Here is an 18,048-nt window from a genome sequence, read left to right on the forward strand (position 1 = left end):
ACCTAAAAGGCTGTGAAATATGAAAGCCATAGTCCCATCCACACAAAAATTATGGGCAAGGTTAAAGTTTATGTGGACAAACAGATAGGGCAAAAACTATATATCCCAGAACCTTTGATTTACAGAAGAATAAAAAAAGCGATATCACCAGGCTCCTTAAATATTTCACAACTGCATTTTTGAAAGATAAATCAAAATGTAATTTAATGAAACAATTGATATTGATAACATAGTGCTTCCCCAGAATACACAACTAATACTGCAGTAATCACTTTAACATGTTTATTGTGTATCAACTCAAAACTTGTGGATACAACTAAATAGCTACATAAGTTACTTTTACTTCTCTTGCACAACAAAATGTTCTCTTACACATTGTCAAGTCAATAATGAAGTGTGATTATGAAGTTTCCTGCATGATGTATCTCCATGTGTGAAAAAACAACCTCAGCAAATGATTAAATGGATGGTCCAGTTGTTGATTAACAGCCAAAATGATCATTGATGGCATCTATAAGGTCTGCTTTCCTTGTGCCGGAGGCAGAAATTCCCTCTTTTTTCACAATCTCTTTCAAAACTGCCACTGTCAACTTTCCAAGCTGTGAAAATTCAATATAAATTCATACATTAAAACTTTCCGTTTCCACTCTTGTTTGACGTAAAAACTTCACTCCTTTTGGATTGAAAACATTGCATGTTAAAATCACTCATGCTCTCCATAAGCAAAAAGGGAGGTCAAAGGAGACAAAAGGCCATGTTTGGACACCAGGGTATGTTTAATTAAATAATTAACAAATATATTCCATACATTCGTCAAGATCACCCTTTCTGTATTATACTAATGATCTTAGGCCAGGAGTTGTGTTTCACATCATGTTCATAATCATATTCTTCAAAGAAGATGGGGGAACAAGGCAGGCAGAATGCCCATAGCGTCCGATATTAAGAAATCATTCAATATGTAAACTGAGTATTTCAATTAACTTATAATTATTGAAATTTTTGAAATTATGAGAAAAAAAAAGCTTTTCTGAGAGATAAAAAACCTCGTAAAAAATTTTCTTTCATAAAATTAATAGATGGTATTCGTGGGATTCAAACCCTAGCAATAAACATCCAACGTATCAATAGCAAACTGCTTTCAGACTAACATGTTAACAACTATGCTACATCACTCATGGTGATTTTGGGCATTTAAATCATGTTTGTGATATGACACACGACTTAATGGACTTGAAGTTTTTCTCAGAAAGATGCGAATGTTGTGTCATAAAAGTGTACTTTTAAAGTATAGTGGTTCTTCACTCCATGTTTTTGTAAACCAAAAAATGTGTATTTAATTGCAAACTTTAAGGAAATGGAGCAAAGACCCACTCTTATTGAAAAATTTTGTTAAAGTACGAGAAAATGATCGTTTTTGTTCTTTTTAGTATGTGAAAGCTTTTTCATAGGCAAATATTTTTTGTTTTTGTGAGATTTTTGTGAATTGTAGAGATTTTACATAAAGAATACTTTAATAATAGATGAAATATCAAATAAAATTTGGATTTAATCGAGATTAAAATTTTCACTTCTTGTCTGTCACCTCATAGGCACTTTGCCCGCCTTATCCCCCCATCTTCTTTTATAAAACAACTGGTGGACACAAATGTTCAGGGAAGCTGTGTTTACCGGTAATATTTCCTATTCACATGTATTACCAACTAAGCCCCATGCTCAAACCTGAACCAAATAATTTATTTGCCATGATGAATGGACTTAAAAAAAATTATTATGTAAATTTGGTCCGAAATTATACAGTAGCTCTAGAAGCATATAAACCAAGAAATGCATTTCTCTTCTCATAATACACTACATTTAAATTATAATAATTGAGGTGTTCTTGATGACCTTGAACCCTACTTGAGAAGACACGACTACTCTTGTCACACACTGAAAGGTCTGTGCAGTCAACTCTGGGCATGATAAAGAGCAGCTGTTTTCAAATTAGTGTCAGCTTATTCTTACAAAAAAAATTTAAAGACAAAAATGTAAAAAAAAATCTTGAATATTACAATATTTATACATCAACAAACAGAAGCAATGCAGTAAGTTGATAAAACATCAATGTAAAAAAAGAAGGAAAAATGAAAAGTGTTGTTTTTTTTCTTTTGCTTTTGCCTCAAAATAACTTCCTTGTTTTTAGAAAACATTTCCTTCCTTAACCTCATTATCTATCAACAAAGTGGAAAATAAGACAAACATGTACTTGTAACCATACATGTTAACCTATTGTGATGAAAAAGACTTGAATCCTGGATATAAAAGCGGTATGAATATGAATAAATGTTATGTAAATCTTTTCTTATGTTTTAGGCATGTAGAATTTACTATAAATTAATTAATGATAAATTACTTTCTTTTAATTCAACAGCAAACACAAGAAACACAAAATGCTTAATTTTGACATAAATTGTACAAATTCAAATATTTTTTTCATCATTTTACTTGGATTGGCTGCTTTAAGAATATTTTCCATTGATCATAGTGAAAAACACAAGTGTAACTAAAATTATAGTTATTCTTTTTTCCAAATTGGTAATGTTTTCTGAAAAACAATAGAAATATCTGTATAAGTATATAAATCATATATATATATATATATATATATATATATATATATATATATATATATATATATATATATATATATAATTTCTATTAACCCCTTTCATGGTAAAGATTTTAAGCATTTCTAGAGAAAATGAAAACAAGATTTCAATGCATTTTGGTGGTATTTCTTGTAATTTTTGTATATACCAATGTATAAATATTCTCAAAGCTGGTATTGTATAGTTTCTGAAAGTGACTATAAAAATATAATATCCATGGCAGCGAAATACACCATTTTCATGCTGGAATTTCCATTTATTCAAGAATAAGAATGAAATATTTTAGTTAAATATTATTAAAAATTAGAATTTTATTGCTGAAAATGGAATGACTTTACTTTACTGGTCCCCAGAAAAACTCGCTAAAATGTAGTGTCGCTGAAGGTGACTTCAGTATTTATTAAATCAATTTTAAACAATTCAAGTGACTTATCAAAAACATTTAATTTTGAAGAAAGAAAAAAAAAACTGTGTAAGGTTTTGTCCAAAACTCAAGAAAAGCAATTTGCCTAAATACCAAAATGTCTTGCTTCAGTTTACAAGAACATTCTTAAATAAAGCTTAGCAACATAATAAGGCAACCCAGTAATTGTTGTGACATAATAATCTAATTAATAATCATGCCCTGCATTGTTGCATAAATTACAACATTCTGGTTGAAAACATCTTTTTAACAAAACTCTGACTGATTTTAAGTCAAAAATGTAAGTTTCAAAATTTTGTATTTTTTAACCTTCTGAAAACCTTGACTAAGTCCACTTCATCTTACAAAGTGAATCAAGAGACCCAAGATCACAGATACTTCAGAATCTACCCTTGCTTTGTGCACTGAATGCATTATTGAAACTATGCAATGTACCTTTGAGTTCCAATTTTACAGAACACCTACTTTTTTTCATTTTATAACTGATAAGTACAAACTTTGGAGAACACCTACCCTTCCCGCCTCAGCCTCTTTTTTGACATCGATGGACACGGAGGCCTCGGCAGTTTTAGATTTCTTAGCAGCAGCAGTGCCCGCAGCTCCACCTGCCTTCTACAATTCAGAAAAGTTAGATTAATCAACGTTAAAAATGAGAAAGTCGCATGCCTTCCTTTTGAATATGTTTTTGAAATTTTTCTTATATAACCTTTTGTCCAGCTATAAGCTATAGAGGCTCCAACCAAGCAGGAGAAAATCCTTTGAAAAAAAAAATCGGATCTCATTCAATGATAGAGCTGTCATTTTTGGCCAATTGATTCTTCAGACAAAGATTTTAAATGGCCTCTCCATATTTTCGAATTTTTATACTGTATACAGGGTTATTTTCACCCTGCTTTATTTTCACCCTTTCACACTTGCAAACAATTTTGCCCCATTTTAAATTCACCCAGTCACAGTTTTGTTTAAGAAATTGTATTGTATTCTTTGAATTCCCCCCTTTAAATTCGCCCAACCGAGGTAAGGGCGAAAGGGGCGAAAATAATACTGGGGTAAAATTTTTTCCTGCATACAGTAAGAGGGATGATCAAAAAGTTCGCAAACTACATGTATCTCTATATCTACAAAACCACAATACAGATTAGAATGAAATTCGGTACACACATAGCCATACACAAGGTCTATAAATAGTATATGCTGAATAAAGTTTCTCTCCTTGTTTGTGATGTCACAATGTGAAAATGACTTCACTATTTAGGTCACTTGTGACGAAAAATGGTTGTCTCAGTTGTCTCAGTCCAACTCGTTCACCAAACGACTGTACAATTTATTGTAATATCTTAGAAATCCTTGTATCATATAATAATTTGTACACAGTTTATTGAGATAAATGAGTTCCTATAAATTCAATTAATGATTGGATTAATCGTTTTAGTGAAGGAAGGCTGATGGTTAAAAATGATGCTTGTCATCTTGCCCAGCGAAAGCAAGTTTGAAAAGATATGTATTTTTAATTAAGCAATTTGCTATCAAAGACCTCCAATTAGCACTTTGAGAAATAGTTGAATATTTGAACAATGATATAAGTATTAAATACCTAAGATATCATTTACTTTAGATTTTAAACATATTAGACGTGATAAAAAGGATGCACCCATTGTCTATCCACCTTGAATAAAGGTCTCTCCTGAGACAGAAGATTTGTGTTTTAATGGTCGCTTATGCTTAAGGATGTTATTATCCACCCATTCTGTTGCCGAGATATGACCATTTCTGACAAATTAACTGTTCTTGTCATAAAAATTAACTCACATGGAAAGAAATATAAAACTCGGAAAAATCTTTTAACTTTTGGGACAGAACGCTACGGAGGGGGTCACGTGACCGCCAATATCAAGTGATTCGCGCATGCGCAGAACGGTGGTTGATGTGCATTAAAATTGGGGAGGATTAATTTAAAATATAATCAACATTAAAACCAAATATTGTTTCTTGTATGGAAGTTATTCAATTAGTTTGCGAATTTTTTGATCACCCCTCGTAATTATTCTTTTTCTAGGGAGACACAAAGAGTTCTTGGAAATTCTGAATAGCCCTTCCAAATGATGCATTGTGGCAATTTTGGTTGAAACTGGCCTTGAGGTTCTGGTAGAGTAAAGGAAAGTTAACAGACATACAGATGAATGGACAAAGGTAAAACTTCATCACAGAAAGCTCACTTGAGCATCTGACTCATCTAAACTGTCCAGTGAAATACTTAGGATAATTGTTATAATACTGATACATGTAGCATATTATATTCAAGTCAATGTGAATTAAATATTTTTATAATTACCCTCTTTTTGGCCCCTGGTTCATATCCACTTGGGAACACTATGTCCTTAAAGTTCTGGATTGCTTCCCCTGCTTTCTTTTTCATTCTCTCTTCGTCAGGCACTGAAATACACCAGGGGCCAACAATGAAATACAGCAGGATACAATATAATAATAAAATAAAGCAGAATCCAATATTAAAGCATAACAGAACAGAGATAATGCAGTTTGACTGTACTTACAAGTAAAGTCCTCCACTTCCTCTGGGGCCGCTCTGTCCAGGGCTAAAGCCTCGATATTCCTCCAGTACTTCTGTAGGGACGGGTTCTCAAAGTTCTCACTGTTAAATGTAAACTTCATCTTCTTTATCATCTCCTTTGCCTTCTCCACCTGACCAGCATCAGCTAATAAAAAGAAATGTTGAATTGAAGACACATTCATCCTAACCAAAAATTACTGAACAATTACAGGAGAAGCTCAGTTTATTCACAGCATATCATGATCTTGATCAGAAATTTAAAAACTAGTCAGAGATATGTATTGAGTACCTTTGGGTTGTTCCTCAAATTTGACTTTTCTGAAATCGTCAGCATAAGGGAGGTAAATCACATGGAAGCCTGGAGGTGAAATCTGGACGTTGTGTTCATCAAACTCCTCATCCTGCAATGTATAACTTCTTTGAAATCTCTTATTTTTTATTTCAGTATTCACAGAACGGCCACTATGCTTTATTTTTTACTTTTCATCTGTCATTTTTAAAAATATTTTAGATATACCTGAGGCACTAATGCTACAAAGCGTGGAGGAAAATTTTTGCCACTGATGTATTTGCAGATTGGAGTTACATCCCTTTCTAGTGATTTCTTGAGAAGAGCTGTAAACAGTGTGGTGCTGCCCGTGATGGTCTTTAAACAGAAGAAAACAAATTACCATTTTTAAAATAAATATGAAAGATGGTTTCTTGTCAGAATTTTAAAAAAAATTTATTGTTTATACAACAAATATTATTTATATGAACAAATAAAGATCACTCCTTCTAAACATGTACAGATATGTTCAAAAATCATTAACTAACTTGGAAACAGCTGAATATTTCTCTTTCAAAAAAAAGGCAATGCATGTTTTGAACCTGTATATATGGTTTAGAATAGGGGTATTTCTATTGTAAGTTTTAATCATCCAATTTAAAAGAGAACTTAATGTATGAGAGTCAAGGCTATATATTTACAGTTTCATCAGGATAAATAAATTGTGCTGGCTTGACATGGTAATATTTTTTCAGAAGACTCGAAGGTTTGAAACCCATCAGTTGAAATCCTGTAAAAAGAGGTTAAAACATGTATAAATTACTAGGCTCAGAATTTAAAAATAAACACTGGAAAAAGATAAACTAGGAACACTCCAAGACATAAAATTCATAAATTATATTACAGTGAAACTTGTATTAAGCAGTCACCTACGGGATCCATCAAAAGTGACCTTTATAGAGAGGTGACCTTTGAAAAGAGGTTCATCTTTTTTTTTAAAAAGAATTTGTTTACAAATTTAATGTGTCAGTTTTGTATTTATATTATGTATTTTACCACAAAATATACAAGAAAGTTAGGTATTGGACATTAGTTATCTCACTTAAATTGTTATTTTTTTTTTGTTTAGGAGATGCATCACTTTTATGGATGATTCAAACTAAATTTAATGAATCCAAGAAAATTAATAAAATACCTGTATACTGAATCTTACACTTACAGGGTGTTGCATTATCCCCCATCAAAACATTTTTTTTCTTTGTGTAAGGAATGAATAAATCAGTTAAAAATTATTTTATCTAAACTTGATTCATAAAATTAACCTCTGTACAATGTATTTTTTTAAATACATGTACACAACTGTACATGATTTATTGTATAATAAACTCTCAGATGTACTTTCAGTTGATCAACAGGTGCACAGGTGTCCTGAGCAATGAAGTGTTACTGATCCCTGACTGTCGTTTCCTTTGTGAAATTCACAACATACCCAAGCCAAAATGTGTATATTGTCTGTAATTATGGCTTCAACAAATGATGCAAGTTTCCTAGGTGTGAAAATTAAAATGCCCATCAAGCATAATACATTTACAACTTTCAGATCATGCAGAGTTGGGTGCGATATCGACACTGCTTGTAAATAGTAAACAAAAATATCATAATCACCAATAGATTAATATAGATCATATGTTGTTCTTTTTTAAAACTTAATTAAAAATCCAGGCTAGGAGGTTATAAACCTTGACTATAACCTAAGATTTTGATCTCGTACTCCTAGGAGTACAATTTTTAGTTGGAGCCAGAGTTGGAGCTGGAGCTGGAGCCCGAGTCAAGGTTTATAACCTCCTAGCCAGAAGTCATAAGACCCTGATAATCAGTTATCGATAATACTAGCATGACTAGTATTCGTTTTTGTTTTTTTTCCTGTTAACTTTTTTCGTCATAAGCATAGTTGTTCGAGTTTTGTAAAATATACATGTAGAAGCAGTAAGTTAGTAAAATGATTCTTGAATATGCTTATCCAGTAAAATAATTGCTTCATTTATTAATTTTTATTCACGATCCCGCACTCTTGACTGATTATTTACATTAGTAACAAAAATTGGGAATCAGCTGACTCCAGATCAGGTCACGTGATTGGACAAAATGGCCGCTAAAGACAGGGAAAAGTGGCGATTTTGTTTGAAATTAGGTGACCGCTGACCGCGTTACGCAGGTGACCGCTAAATAGACTTACTTTATATAGGAAATTTCATTGGGAGGAAATAAAATGACCGCATAGGACAAGTGACCGCTGGATAGAGGTGACCGCTATGACAAGTTTGACTGTATAAATGACATAAATGGTATGATGTAATGATGCCTTGAATGTTAAAAAAAAATAATAAAATGGAAAACTAGTATCAGATGTTTCAGATATTTTCATAACTTGACACCAAAAAAATATTAATGTTGTCTTTATTATCATCATCCTCAAACCTCAGAAAAAAAATTTTGTGCTTTTTACTTGGAGCCTTCAGGTTACATTTTTTACATACATTTTCCTTACAAGTGATACAAGAATAAAATCCCCACTTCTGGATACATGCACATTTTTTAAACATGCATGGAATCAAATTTTTTTGGAAATAAAGCCAAAAGTTTATAAAGGTATAATACCAGTTTCTCCAAAATTTTTTATCTGGTTCAGTTCATCATTTTCAAAACTGATTCTCTTTCCTCCGTAAGTCTGTGCCTTCTTCAGGTCCTGGGGCATCAGTACTTCACCAGTTTCCTGTGTAGGGTGAGAGAAATTGTAATGTATTTTTTTCTTTATTCATTTCATTCTATTTGAATGTTTTACAATTAAAGAATATGCGATTGGTTCAGATGACTGTGTTTCTTGTCTTCAGTGTAGAAGTTATACAGTGGTAGAAAAAAAACACTTCCTAGCATATCTCATATAAAATCCTTCTCAACTCAAGTACCAACTCACCTGTAAATATGTCTTTGAGTGAGTTTTGAGTTCTTCATTTGTGTTTCTGTATAGCTTCACAGCCGATGGTTTATAACAAGGACGGACTAGTGTGTACCTATAAAGAAAATGAAGGTACTGCTATTAGAAATTAGTACAATACCCGGTAATTACCTTTCAATTTGAAATTAATAATAATTTATTAGTTTAAAGTATATAGTCATTTGATGCAGACACATGAACTGATACAGTGATAATATTTTTAAGTATACAGCTTGATTTTGTTATCATTATTTTAAAATCTTACAATTACTGTATCCTAAAACAAATGTACTGAGAGTAACCCCATGACTTACACTCCAACCCCTAAATCCAGCCCTGGCCCCAGAGAAAGTGGGATCCTCCTCAGTGCCCTCTTCTTGTGGTCCTTTGAACGTACCCTGAACATACATAAACAAAAGAAATAATTTAATCATGAAAGAAAAGATATTTTTAATATTTATCAATGTTTTTTTTTTCAAAGAAATAAATTTTAAATATAATGGAATCAAAAAGTTTCAATGGAGCACTACAAGTACATTGTAGTATGCTACAGATGTCAGTCTTGTTTAATTTTATGAAATTTCCAGCTGTGGCAATGTATTCATCCTGTATGGTATATACATGTGTAAATTTGACTTCATTTTTATGCTAAATATTTTTTTTCCACAATATAATTTCCAAGAGACAAGTATTATCTGTTTTTATTTAAGGTCTCCTGCCTTAACAATACGCCTACCAGTATTTACATTTTAATCTATGATGAACAATGCAATAGACTTTCAAATAAATAGATCTTTTGCCCCACATTTCTTCTATTAAAATAAAGAAATAGAAATAATACATTGTAATTCAAGCATTACAAAGACAATATTTCTTTTAAGCTACAGCCTGAACAGTCAGTCAAATTTTGCATAGATTTTGCAAAGTAACAATGAATACCTGGTAAGTAGTTCTTCAAGTCTTTCTGCTGGGTCAGCCATTTCTGTGAAGTCATCATCGGCAGTGTACAGTAAATCCTGAATAAAAACAATCAATTTTGCATTTACACTTGTAATTCACAGATTAATAAACTCAGAATTATTATGTTTCATAACATTCAAGAGAGTTGCAAACAAAAAAGTTAATTTTTCCAGATTACCAAAAATTTTAAACTGACAATATACATGTGTAAAATGTTCTAACTGAAGAATTAGATATTATTTTACTTTTAATTAAATAAAAAAAATATAAATGTATAAGTACAATAACATACATGTAGCATTACTAGCATATGGTGTTAAGCTTGTATTAATACATGGTTAAAATATAAAAGAACTATATTCGGTATATTGCATATCTTTGTCCCGACAAAAATCAATTTTTAAAAAATTCTGAAAATGTGTTGTATTGTATAAATTGTATGAAAAATATAAATTAACTAGAACTGTCCAAACGGGACAATATACCCCTCGCTGGGTTTTTCAGAAGTAAGTTTTTCCATAAGAAAGATATGTATCAAACATGAATTATGAAATTTTTTTCCAGTGACCTTGAAGTTCCCCAAATGACCTTGGGTCAAGGTCATGACACACCCTTGGGTCATGGGCAATCTTTGTGTGAAATGAGAACCTACCAAGTTAATCAATAAGAAAGATATGAACCGGACACAAATTATGAAATTTTTCTTCCAATGACATTGAACTTCCATAATTGACCTTGGATCAAGGTCATGACAAACCCTTGGGTCATGGGCAATCTTTGTGTGAAATGAGAACCTACCAAGTTTATCCATAAGAAAGATATGAACCGGACAAAAATTATGAAATTTTTCTTCCAGTGACCTTAAAGTTCCCCAAATGACCTTGGGTCATGACACACCCTTGGGTCAAGGGCAATCTTTGTGTGAAATGAGAACCTACCAAGTTTATCCATAAGAAAGATATGGACCGGACACAAATTATGAAATTTTTCTTCCAGTGACCTTGAAGTTCTCAAAATGACCTTGGGTCAAGGTCATGACACACCCTTGGGTCATGGGCAATCTTTGTGTGGAGTAGTAGATTCTAATGTCCCTTTGTAAGAAAGATATGGACCGTTCACGATTGCACAGACGGACGGACAGATGGACAAGGTGATTCCTATATACCCCCCCAAACTTCGTTTGCGGGGGGTATAACAAAACGTATCATAGTTTCAAAGAAGGTTATTGACAATTTTTGTTTTTTAATATGACGTCACAAACTAGTCGGATTTTGCATGATTTTTTAGAAAAAGGACAAAATTGACAAAATTCCAACAATTTTAGCTATAGAATTTATAGAGCGCAGGTCTGCTCAGGAACAACAGGGGTTCAAAAATCCTTAAGCCCGACGTCCCGGACTAACAAATTCCGGATCCGGACTCGGCATTTAGAATTCGCCAAAGTCCTGGGACTTGGCTATGTTTCTTGTTTATCTTTTTTATAAGTTAAAAAAATGATCGTAAAGCTAAAAATAAAGCAAATTCTCAAATGTATTAAGTAAAAATGTGGGTTTGTGGGCGTTAAAATACCCATAAAACATTACAAACGTTTCGAAAATACAATCCGTCTTTTTATTTTCCGTTGCGGTTAGACCCTTGCTTTTACGCAATTCCTCATGTTTCCTCCTATATGACAAACGGCAATGAGTTTGTAAAATTTCGGTTTTAGCTGTGACTTACAGCACATTCTAATTTCTATTTATTGTAACAGATGGTTTATTCAGCAGTGAGTATTTGTAAAAGTTATTGTAATGTACCAGTAATCAGTATCCGTCTGGTATTGTGTTGAAATACTCATGTATGACTATATATGACAGTTTATGGAGGAAAAATAAAACATATATTAATACATATGGTCTTTATTCATTCAATGCAACAAATGAAAATAAATTATAAGTTACATAAATTTAATGATGTATAGGTAAATATGGACTCTGAAATTTCTTCCTCGGACTTGCCTAAAATTTACTCTTCAAGTCCTGGACTTGACCATGACAAAAAAAATTTTGAACCCCTGAACAATATATACATATTAAATTGATATTATCATTCTACACATTATATCAAAATATTGAGCCTGAGCAGACCTGCGCTCGGTGATTTTTACTCAAAATATTGACGCAATTTTTACATTTTTTTGTAGAAATCATGGAAATTTTAAATATACGTCAATTTCCTGACGTCATTTCAAACATATGACGTCATTGCTAATGAAAATATTCAGTGCCTTGAAGTCAGCATGTATCCCCCTGTTTTAGAACATAATTAAATTTTACTCCATCAAAGTTTGATTTTTGGGGCAAATATTGGTTACTACCGAATAAAGTTCTCTAGGGCGTATTAAATCCTTGTGAATGCTTTGCCTACAATGGTTCTTTCTACAATAAAAAAGACAAGTCACCTTGTAAAATTTGCTGACGTTAAAGCTTTCGTTTGGCTTCTGAAGATGCATCAACTCCAGATCTATTCCTGTCTCATTCAAATCACTGGCCTTTGTCTTCGCTTGTCGCTAAATGATGGTTAAAGATACAATTTTATTAAGGACTATGCATTCCTTATTTACATATTTACATTTATCTAAATATATGAACTCATTATTTTATTTATTTAAAGTAAAAATTCACATTATAACATCTGTAATCTATAGGCTCAGTCACTTAAATATATTTCTCCCTAATAAGGCGACTAAAAAAATGTGCATAATATATTTAATTCATGCTTTCCCAGTTTAAACTTTGATGATAAATGATTAGTTCTGCACTGACTGTATTAAACAGAGCCCTGTCTACCTGAAGCTGTGGTGAGCCAGCGTGGGGGTTATCGTTATTGGTGAACAACAAGATCCGCTTGTAGGAAACCTTTTGTGGACTAAAAACAGATTTTAAAAAAGTTGTAATTATATATCACATAATATATACTTATTTGCCTGTAAAGATGATTTATTAGAGGAGTTCATTGATTCATCCATAAAACATTTATCTAAAATTAAATTCCTAAAAAAAATGATGCTATGAAACAAAAGAAAAAACTAGAATCAATTTCATTTTAAATTCATAGGAAATTTTTTCTCCCCATTTTTATTTATATATGCTTCCATGTGAATGAAATATAATAATCAAAATATGTGTAAGACTGACCTGTTGGCAAACATATTCTGACAGGTCCATAATGCATCATTCAGGGAATATGCTGTATTGTGTCCAAAGTCCTTGTCAAATGTTTTCATTCCATCTGAAATATTGTGAGAAATAAATAGTTTTAACAAAATTAAAAAAAAAACACTTTGATTATTCCTTTTTTTTCTTTTAAGAATTGAGGGAAATCTGGCCAAAAACTTGCAGTTTTCCCCCCATAGTATTGTGACCTACCATCAATTATATTCTCCAATTCCAAAATCCTTTCTGCTCCTGGCTGCTCTAATCCCTAAAATATTTAAGGATAATCAACTTAAAATATACAAGATATATCTGAAATCACTGTTTATGTTGATATTAACTAATTATATTTACCTGGTATACATAGATGTGTTTGAAATCACTGGGATTTTGGGATTTTTCCTAGAAAAAAAAGAATAACATGAAGTACAACCATTGTTCACTGTGAATACATAAATGAATCAATACTTTCAATACATGGCTAAATATTCAAATGGTGAAATTTAATTTCTTTTTTTCTTTGTACTCAAGGGTAAAATTTGGATGTTTGAAATCAGTTTTACAGAAGTTTTCAATGCTGATAATGATTTAATTTACATGCATAACATTTTCACTTTTTTTTTTATTAATGGAGATGCGAAGACAAAAAATGGATAATGCTTACAGTTCCAAAGAAGACTATTCCTACAAGATCTTTGTCACTGCTGATGATCTTGTTCTGAAGCGTTGTCTTGGCACACTGTAAAAATATAACAGTTTGTAAGTACAGTTAAGGAAGATTATCTAAAGCTTTTTTTAAACACATTAATTCTGATAATAAAAATATATGCATATACTTTAAAACAAGAGGCCCATGGGCCTTATAGGTCACCTGAGTATCATGCCACAACTTTCCAACAATTGAATTTGATTCATGTTTTAAACTAGAGGCCATGAAATTCACAATTTTGAAAGGGACACCATTGCTTATCATAATTATACACTCAGCATGCTTATTTTGGTTACTTAATACCCAGAGGTAGATCAGAGTAACAAAGAGAAAATGCATTTCCACTTTTAGTGAATTTCAGGGCCCCTGGGTCAGGGCTTCTTGTGTTCACTGGTCCACAGTTGAGCTCCCCATCCCTCAGGAACCACTGACCCTGGGGCCATATCTTTCAAAATTTTGGAAATTTTTTAAAATCTAATTTCATCATGCTGTTAATTAATACCAAAGTGCAGATTTCAAAGCATTAAATTATTTTAGACTATGATGCCCCCCCCCCCCCCCTCAAAGTACCTCTGTCCCAGGGGCCAGGAAATTAACGATTTTTGGAAGAAGCAGATTTTTTTGTCACAAATATATATTAAAAGCATTTGGCATTATATCCAACAAAAAAGGAAAAGATTTTCAAAGGATTCATGCACTTTCACTATATAAACATTAGAGCCCCACCCTAACACAAGAAGCCCTAACCCAGGGACCCTGAAATTCAAAAATCTCAAAGAGGCATCCTTCCTCCTCATAACTATGTTCATAGTTCATTGGTTAAATACTCAGGTGCAGAAAAGAAGAGTTTTAAAGAATTTATGCATTTTCACTATATGAATAATAAAGCTCCACCCTAACACCAGAACACCCAATCCAGGGGCCATGAAATTCACAATTTTGGAAGAGGTAGACTTTTTTAACACAACTATGTACTTTGTTAGTTTATTTAATACTCAGGAGCAAAGAAGAAATTTTTCAAAGAAATAATTCATTTTTTACTATATAATCTACATAGCCCCGCCCTAGCACTAGAACCCCTGACCCTGGGGCCATGAAATTCACAATTTTGGAAGAGGCAGCGTTATTCAACATAGCTATGCACTTGGTTAGTTTATTTAATGCCCATGAGCAGAGAAGAAGAATTTCAAAGAATTTTTGCATTTTCACTATATACTCTATATAGCCCCACCCTACCACTTGAACCCCTGATCATGGGGCCATTAAATTCACAATCTGAGAAGAGGCAGTCTTATTCAACATAACTATGCACTTGGTTAGTTTATTTAATGCTCACAAACAGAAAAGAAAAATATCAAAGAATTTGTGCATTTTCACTATATAATCTATATAGCCCCGCCCTAGCACTAGAACCCCTGAACCTGGGGCCATGAAATTCACAGTTTTGGGAAAGGCGGTCATATTCAACTTACCTTTGCACTTGGTTAGTTTATTTAATGCCCAGGAGCAGAAAAGAAGAATTTCAAAGAAATAATGCATTTTCACTATATAACCTGTTTAGCCCCGCCCTAGCACTAGAACCCCTAACCCTGGGGCCATGAATTTCACAATTTTGGTAGAGGACTCAATGCTGATTACAATCATACCAACAGTTTGACTGCTTGACGTCCAGGAGTAAAGAAGAAGATTTTTAAAGATTGCACTAATTTTAGTGGTTTTTGCCCCACCCCCCAGGCCCCACGCGGGCAGGGACCATGAAATTCACAATTTTTGTTCCCCTTCACCCATAGATGCTGTATGCCAAATTAGGTTGAAATTAGTTCAGTGGTTTCAGAGAAGAAGCTAAAAATGTTCAAATGTTAACGCACGACGGACGACGACGGATGAAAACAGATAGCAATAGGTCACCTGAGTTTACACAGGTGACCTAAAAAAAACAGGTACCAGTAAATGTCTTTAAACATTGGAATATAATAGTGAGTTGTACATAGATGAGAAATTAATATCAATCAACAGTTCCTGACTTTAAGATTTGACTTTAAGATTTGTTTTCATTACAACATCTTATTGGATTCTCTATCCTACCCTCAGACAAAGTTACACATTACTGGATCCTCAGTCTTACCCTCACACAAAATAACACATTACTGGATCCTCAGTCTTACCCTACATTACTGGATCCTCAGTCTTACCCTCAGACAAAGTTGGAAATGGGATTCCTCCTCTTCATTATCTATATCTTCTTTATCAAACATAGACTTTGAGCAGTCAACCAAGAAGATTAAACCATCTCTTTGAGCTCTTGTCTGTTCAATAGATTAAAATGTACACAGTGAGCCTTTGATTTTCATTACGCATCACCGGTAAAACTCAGTTTGCGACCTCAAATCACAACCAGAAGTCTCTGTCGAGACTGAAGCTCTACTGGTTTGTACTTATTATAAAGAAAGAGAAAAGTAGCAGTTGGGATATAAAACTTTACAAAAGCAATAAACAGAATAATGAGAAGAACCGATATACAGAATTATGTATCTTAGTGTAGTGTACTTGTGTGCCAAGTTATATTGAAATCAGACCAAAACTGTAGGAGGAGTAGCATTTTGAAAGTATTTTTTTAAATTCTATTTTTAGTAACAATGGCAACACCGTTCATCGAAATCCAAAACCGCTATATAGAATTATGTATCTTTGTGTTGTCTACTTGTGTGCCAAGTTATATTGAAATCAGATTAAAACTGTAGGAGGAGTAGCATTTTGAATGATTTTCACAAATTTTTCTATTTTTAGTAACGACAACACCGTTCATCGAAATCAAAAACCGATAAAAAGAATTATGTATCTTTGTGTAGTCTACTTGTGTGCCAAGTTATATTGAAATTAGATTAAAACTGTAGGAGGAGTAGCATTTTGAATGATTTTCACAAAAAATTCTATTTTTAGTAACAACTGCAACACTGTTCATCAAAATCTAAAACCGATATACAGAATTATGCATCTTAGTGTAGTCTACTTGTGTGCCAACTTATATTGAAATCAGATTAAAACTGTAGGAGGAGTAGCATTTTGAATGATTTTCACAAAAAATTCTATTTTTAGTAACAACGGCCACACCGTTTTGAAATCAAAAACCGATACACAGAATTATGTATCTTAGTGTAGTCTACTTGTGTGCCAAGTTATATTGAAATCAGACCAAAACTGTAGGAGGAGTAGCATTTTGAAAAATTGTTTACAGACAGACAGACAGACAGACGGAGCTATTACATCATCTGAAATAGGGTAAAAACCAAGTCAAATTAGATTACATTTGTAGCGAGCGCAGCGAGGCGGCGCAAAGCGCCGCTCGCATAGCGAGCTCTTAAAGCAACGCCTGTGCGAAGAGAAAATTCTACTGCACATTCAATTTGGACCTACAATGCATCACTTGTTTTAGCTACATTCTCGCGAGATTAACGGCAATTGTTCAACAAAAAGTTTACTCGCCTTGATTTAATGGATAAACATTGAAAAAAAATTAGTAAACAAAACGTTCTTCATTAATTTTCAGCACTGTACAGTATATTGCGACTTACATACGTCATATGACGTCATAGACGCACCAAATGTCTGCTTTGCCCCATCTAAATCAAAAACAATAGAAGAGTTTGCGCTCGCTCTCTAACGGTCGCACCGTCAACATATTAAAAATTATCTCTTCATAATATTGGTCGATCAGCTTCAATTCTGCAGAAAGCAATTAAATTAAACTTCAATTGAACCATTCATTTTTCATAAACTGATTTACCAGGAAATCAAATCCTGTTTCCTCTTCATTTTCATCATCATCTCCAAAGTTTGCAAATCCAAAATCAGCCATTTTTACATACAATGTATATATATATATATATATATATATATATATATATATATATATATATATATATATATATATATATATATATATATCGATTAACTAGGCCTAGTAATAAGTATATAAAGAAATCTATAGGATAAAAATAATCTAAACCTTCTACATCAGTTTTATCAATTTATGCTACTAAAAGTAAAAGCGAAAATAAATTGTATTGATTATCAGACGAAAACACTGATAAAATATTTATATGCATCCACTTTTTTACACTTTGAAATTGAAATTTTGGTGTAGCAACAGACAAACGCAGCAAATTTTGTGACTTCAATAAAGACAGAGTTAGATGTGATGCGATGACAGTTCAGTATTTCAATATTTTCGAATAAAAGACATACTCAAGCTTCAAATTCTTGATTAGATAAAATAAT

At 32.6% G+C, this 18,048-nt stretch overlaps 1 protein-coding gene across 1 annotated transcript; it reads right to left on the reverse strand.

The window, feature by feature from the left end:
• Positions 1–267: 267 nt before the first annotated feature.
• Positions 268–17,649, reverse strand: LOC134251706 (X-ray repair cross-complementing protein 5-like). The gene is made up of 19 exons (XM_062734132.1): positions 17,555–17,649; positions 15,963–16,076; positions 13,726–13,800; positions 13,416–13,463; positions 13,275–13,329; positions 13,044–13,137; positions 12,696–12,774; positions 12,308–12,415; positions 9,847–9,923; positions 9,222–9,305; positions 8,887–8,983; positions 8,571–8,685; positions 6,614–6,702; positions 6,162–6,290; positions 5,934–6,045; positions 5,628–5,789; positions 5,408–5,508; positions 3,589–3,687; positions 268–599 (listed from the first exon to the last, which is right to left on the reverse strand). Exons 1-19 carry the CDS (start codon positions 17,624–17,626, stop codon positions 483–485), a joined length of 1,827 nt encoding a protein of 608 aa, XP_062590116.1. The 5' UTR covers positions 17,627–17,649; the 3' UTR covers positions 268–482.
• Positions 17,650–18,048: the final 399 nt, after the last annotated feature.

The sequence above is a fragment of the Saccostrea cucullata genome, unplaced genomic scaffold (genome assembly GCF_032062105.1).
Source record: "Saccostrea cucullata isolate Sc308-1 unplaced genomic scaffold, CSIRO_AGI_Scuc_v1 ctg168, whole genome shotgun sequence".
Lineage (NCBI taxonomy): Eukaryota > Metazoa > Mollusca > Bivalvia > Ostreida > Ostreidae > Saccostrea > Saccostrea cuccullata.

Bases quoted from the DNA above. Each gene is read 5' to 3' on its own strand.
- LOC134251706 (XM_062734132.1), bottom strand. From the start codon at position 17,626: ATGGCTGATTTTGGATTTGCAAACTTTGGAGATGATGATGAAAATGAA. The intron at 8,686-8,886 runs GTGAGTTGGTAC...CACCCTACACAG, and splicing joins ACTCAAAGACATATTTACAG to GAAACTGGTGAAGTACTGAT. The intron at 6,703-8,570 runs GTATTATACCTT...CTCTTTTTACAG, and splicing joins AAAAAATTTTGGAGAAACTG to GATTTCAACTGATGGGTTTC.